Source organism: Mus caroli, chromosome 12, assembly GCF_900094665.2.
Source record: "Mus caroli chromosome 12, CAROLI_EIJ_v1.1, whole genome shotgun sequence".
Taxonomy (NCBI): domain Eukaryota; kingdom Metazoa; phylum Chordata; class Mammalia; order Rodentia; family Muridae; genus Mus; species Mus caroli.
The window spans coordinates 52,871,341-52,877,051 of NC_034581.1; the positions used below are offsets into that span (position 1 = coordinate 52,871,341).

General features: G+C 37.0%; 1 protein-coding gene across 1 annotated transcript in view; it reads left to right on the forward strand.

Annotated features, from left to right (window-relative positions):
* Mipol1 (mirror-image polydactyly 1) overlaps positions 1–5,711 on the forward strand; it is a 277,375-nt gene that overhangs the window by 92,884 nt on the left and 178,780 nt on the right. Inside the window, exon 5 of the mRNA XM_021178974.2 lies at positions 1,753–1,882. Within this exon, the coding sequence (XP_021034633.1) occupies positions 1,753–1,882 (130 nt within the window). The remainder of the gene's footprint in view (positions 1–1,752; positions 1,883–5,711) is intronic.

A 5,711-nucleotide genomic window follows, 5' to 3' on the forward strand; every position in this document is an offset into this window, starting at 1 on the left:
GATTGGAGCAGAAGCTGTGTTCCACTCACCAGAAGTCTTAAGATCCTGTGGCGGGTGTTGTGGGTAGCTGGCGAGTGTCAGCTGACCCTGCGCCCTAGCTACCCTGGTGCTTTTCTCGATATCCTCTTTTTTATCATTTTTCCATCCATTTGAAGATTTTCTTTCCCATTTCCTTTTAGTTGCATTTACTGTCTGTGGATTCATCCCTTCATATGAGAATGTCTTTTTATGTCAATGTCATTAAAAGAGGTCACGTTTACACAGGCACGTTGGTGAGATTTTAGGGGTCACCAGATGATAGAATCTCACAGCAGACTCCCTGTCTGTTCCTCTTGCTATTACATCTTTATGTCCTTCCTCCACAGTGTTCTCTGAGCCTTACATGCAGGAGTTCTTTTGTAGTTCTATCACTGGGGATCTTCAGCTTCTCATTTTGGCTGGTTGTGGTCTTCTGTATTGGTCTCTGTCTGCAGCAGAGAGGTGTCCTTGATGAGGGTTGAAGTCTGCCCTGATCTGTGGGTGCTATGGACAGATGCTTGGAATATAATTAGGGGTTATTCTGGTTTAGTAAAGTGGAGGGTGTAGGTTCTCCTCAGGATGTTTCTTCACCAACACTTTTAAGTTAAGTAAGCCAGTAGCTGTCTAGAATGGCTTTATTCACATCTAACAGCTGTGACATGAACCTATTTTATAAAATAAATGATATTTCACATATTTTTTAAAGATTTACTTATTATTATATGTAAATACACTGTAGCTGTCTTCAGACACACCAGAAGAGGGCGTCAGATCCCATTACAGATGGTTGTGAGCCACCATGTGGTTGCTGGGATTTGAACTCAGGACCTTCGGAAGAGCAGTCAGTGCTCTTAACCACTGAGCTATCTCTTCAGCCCAGATATTTTACATATTTTCTAAGTTTACTTTATGGCTTGACTGTTTAAATAAAATGTATGACAGCTGTCTACTTCTTTAAGGCCATATTGCTTATCATTTTGTAATATTTTAAGATTCTTGCAAGGTTTCAAAAGTCATACATTTGGAAAGTCAGTAGCATCAGAGCTCTCAGAAGAGGAAGAGATGCCGTTTGTAATATAATTTGCATCAAAGGTGCTTCCTGTTGTGTGCCCTGTGCAGTGTCCACTCGCCATCTCAGTGACTGACCTGCCGTTCTGTTGTGCATGTGCATCAATGGTGAATTTGCCTCAGTTTGTAACTTGCTATTGTATTTCTTTTTGTCTGCTTCCCCATAGATAATTGATTTCAAATGCCAGGAGGCATCTCTTTCTGAATATTTCCTTTCCTGTTTGTGTTGATGGATATTTAGATGATTTCTGAGTTTTTGTTGTTATAGAAGATACCACAATCAATACTTTTATGTGTTTTCTTTTCCACTTGTGTTTGAATTCCTTTACATTGTATACCAGAGATTTTTCTAGATTATAATAGCAACATATTTGATTTTAATAATGTTCATTTGTTCTTCACATGCTATAACATATACATGTAATTGTAGTATTTATGAGTCTCATTGTTTTTAACAAACACATTTGGGATGGGGACCAGGCCTTTTAATCTTTTCTCCTTTTACACATGCCAAATATTTTCATTTTGCAATAGTGATTAAAAATGCTTCCACAAGTCACTCACTGAGGGTAGCTTAATTAGATAAATACCCCTTAACATAGAATTACTTTTATTTATAATTTCTCTATTATTTCTTAATTGATTATGAGTTCTCTTGTTTTGTAGCTTTGGTTGAAGAAGTGTATTTTGCACAGCGAGAACGTGATGAAGCTATTATGTGCCGACTGCAGTTAGCCCTCGAGGAGAGAGATGAAGCCATTGCACGTGTGAAACATATGGAAATGTCACTAAAAATGTGCGTATACATTTAAAATTGTAATATCAGGAGCATTATAAAGTCTGTGTAGGTTTCGATAATTTGGCCTAGGGCTGCCTTTGAACTCAGAGATCTTCTTGAATTTGTCTCCTAGATAAAGGTACCACCTTGCCTGGACCTAACTTTCTCCTGGCAACTGTGCCTCAAGACCCAAATCAAAAGCCCATTTCTTTCATCTCTGCGTTGTAATTCACTCCAGAATAAAAGTCCAAGTAAAAACAATAACCAAGTAATAATAATCCTAATGTGATATAACTATTCCTTGTTCAATGGCAAACAAATAAACAATAAACTTCTCTGGGTGGGATTTTGCTCAAAAGTCATCATTCCCTTAATCTGTTTATCTCCTTGAACACAGGATCCAGCTCCATTTCACTCCTGTTGCCCTTTAATAAGATGTATTACTAAAGCACACATTTTATGTATTTCTTTTTAATTTTGCTGTTTGATCAGAATTTCTTCATGAGACTAAGCCAGAGAACAATGTCTCTACTGTGCTTTTTTGAGACTTCCTTTGTCAATGCAATTAGTATAAACCTTAGCCTCAGGTAGATTCTTCAGACCAGGGCAATAAATGCCCACATTCTTCACCAAAATACCACAAAAACATCTCTAGGCCACATATTGAAGTTCTTCTCTACTGAAACCTCTTGGGCCAGGTCTGCAGCGTTCAAATCATCCTCACCACCAATGACCGCCATATTCCTACTAGGATAGCTCATTAAGCCCCACTTAAAGCATATCACTGCTTTCCAAAGTCCCCAAATCCACATTCCTCCAAATGAACGTATGTCAGGCTGATCACAGCAATACTCTAGTGTCTGGTACCAACTTCTATCTCCGTTTGGGTTTTACTGCTGTGAACAGAGACCATGACCAAGGCAACTCTTACAAAGGACAACATTTCATTGGGGCTGGTTTACAAGTTCAGAGGTTCTGTACATTATCATCAAGGCACGAAATTTGGTAGTGTCCAGGTAGGCCTGGTTCTGGAGGAGGTAAGAGTTCTACCTATATTTTCATCCAGAGGAGGGAAGGAGCAAACTGTCCTCAGACAGCTAGGAAGAAGGTCTCAAAGCCCGCCCCACAGTGACAGACTTCCTCCAACAAGGCCACACTTTCTAATAGTGCAATTCCCTGGGCCAAGCATAGTCAAACCACCACAGTCGCCATAACATGCATACTAGATGTCTGTAAAACCAGCATCAAGTGGAAGATACCAAGTTCTGAACTCTGCACAAATGTTACCTAACCCCAAGCATGGTTGTGCATGTCTTTAATCTCATGATTCCAGAGCCAAAGGCTGGTGGTCATCTTTGAGTTTTAGAACAGCTGGGTCTGTATATAGTGAGTTCTAGGCAAGCCAAGGCTGTATAATGAAACCGAAGTGCTCTAGGAAGGTCAGCCCAAGCAGGGTACCCCTGAAGCTTTCTTTCTGGACACCATCTTTTCACGAAGTGCCTTTCCTATTATTCCAGTTGAAAACACACAGCACTTCTAATGGTGCTAATCTATTTAATAACACTGGCTAGTTTAACTCATAGACTTTGTACCTTTTGGCTCTCAAGCCCCACCCCATATACACTCCTTTTCTAGCCAAGTTGTATTTTACAACTCCTCTGCCTTTTGCTCTTGATTCTTACACTAAATCTAGGTAAGATGAGACAGCAATGACTATGCTATTGCCTAGGCACTATCCTATCTTGATATTTTCCCCATCAAATAATTAGTCCAATATTTTAAAATTCATCATTGCTCAGGTTTTCAGGATGTGCTCAGGTATAAATTATTTACCCAATGGTAACACTAATGTTGTATATTTCAGTTGCCAGTAAAGTCCTGCTCTAGCCTCAAACCCCACAAGCCTAGCTTTTAATGCGTGAATTTCTCTTAGTGATGTGGTCTTTATATTCCTAACGGAATCACTCATTAAATACTACTTATAGCATTCATGAGTCACTGCAGTTTGTATCTTGTAACTCTTGTATATTCCTCCCACAAAGCAGTTCCAAAAACCTGAGAACATCACAGATTTATTACAATGACAAACCAACTTCTCTGCACTAGATTTCCATATTAGTGATGTCTGTGTTTCTGTGACCACAACACTTGATAGAATCAACTTAAGAAATCAAGAGTTTACTTTAGCTCCCGGTTTAGTGTGGCACAGTTGATGATAGAGGGTGCATTGTGGAGTGGCTCAGTTCATGAAGTAGGAGCATTTGGCAGTGATGGTTGCTCTGCTGCAGATAGGGCTCAGAAGGTACAAGGAATAGGGGGTTGTGTAGAGCCTTTTAAGTTCCGTTTCCAGTTCTCTACTTTGAGTAAGGTTAGCCTCGTATGGGTTCCACGGTCACCAGAAACATTCTTGGAAACAAAAATGAGCCTAGTGGGAAATAGTTCAGTTTCAAACCATTACAACATGTGGTCCAATTTTAGGTTTTACAAAAGGTATAAGGTACATGTCTTTGTTCTTATTTTGTTACTTTTTTCTGTATAGTGACACTCACTTATTCCATTACTAAAATTAGCATTTGTAATTATGAGATTATCTCAATTAAATAGAAGATGAATTAGTAATTTTTTTTTCTGTCAGATAGACTAAATAATTTTTGGATTAGCTTATATTCTTGGTCTTACCTCCTAAATCTCGCCTTGGTAGTGCTGAAGCATGCATATACAATAGGCTAGAGAGTGGGATGCCTGGGTTGTCATGGCACTTTATGATCAGATACAAATGACAGGTTCAATAACATAATCATTTCATATTAAAGCCTACCTATTATTGTATCAGAGTTTTCTTTGTACTTTTGTCAAACATAATTTTGTCATATGCATGTGGGATTTTTTTTGTAGACTAGATTGTGTTGTCCCATTTATATGTGTGTCTCTCTCTTTGCCAGTCTTAACTTCTGAATTTTTTATGCCTTAAATCATATGTGATCCCCCAACTTTTTTATTACAGAATCATGTAATCAACCATTCTAGTACTTTTACTGCCATAAATATATTTTAAAATCATTTTGTTTATATCTGTAGGACATTTTCCTAGGCTCAAATGTTTTTATTTGTATTTTTTGGATCACAAACTCTTTATCATTTGAGGTTATTGTTCTGAATCGTACTGTTGGCCCTAACTTTCAGACAAGAAGAAAGTAATATTGATGGATCAAGGGATAACTTAAGAAATGTGGCATTTCATGCATAGGTTTTTCACTTAGATTGCAAAGTTGTCAGTCAGAATTTGCATGCTATAGGAAATCAATTGAAACTTGAGCCCACAGACAGTTACTTCAGCGAAATTCTTAACTAATTATCCTAACTATGTTAAGTTAGACTGTAGTAGGCATTATTATGAGTTTACAAAGGGTTAAAATTCTTTTGTATATTTCTAAGCCCCTATATGAGATAATCTAGTGTTTGTTGACTATATTTTATATATCATTTATTACTGTAAATCTGTAATTAAACCAGAAATTGTTGTTGTTTCATACATGCTTCTATTAAATTATATTAACCAAAGATTATTTTATATAAAACTGAAGACCTTATATATTTTGTTTGTTTTATATTACTTCTTTTGAAAAGACTCAATGTTTAATTTTGGTATGACAGTAAGTGGTACAGTATTGAAGGCCTCAGTTTAATTTTTCTGAAAATAATTTTGTTGACTTCTTAATTCATCTTTAGCAGGATGATGAATGATCCAATTCAGAATCTTATGTCAAAATATTAACTTGCATCTTATAATGTATTAACATTAAACCTGGTCTTACTTCTTTTTTTTTTTTTTTTTTTTTTTTTTTTT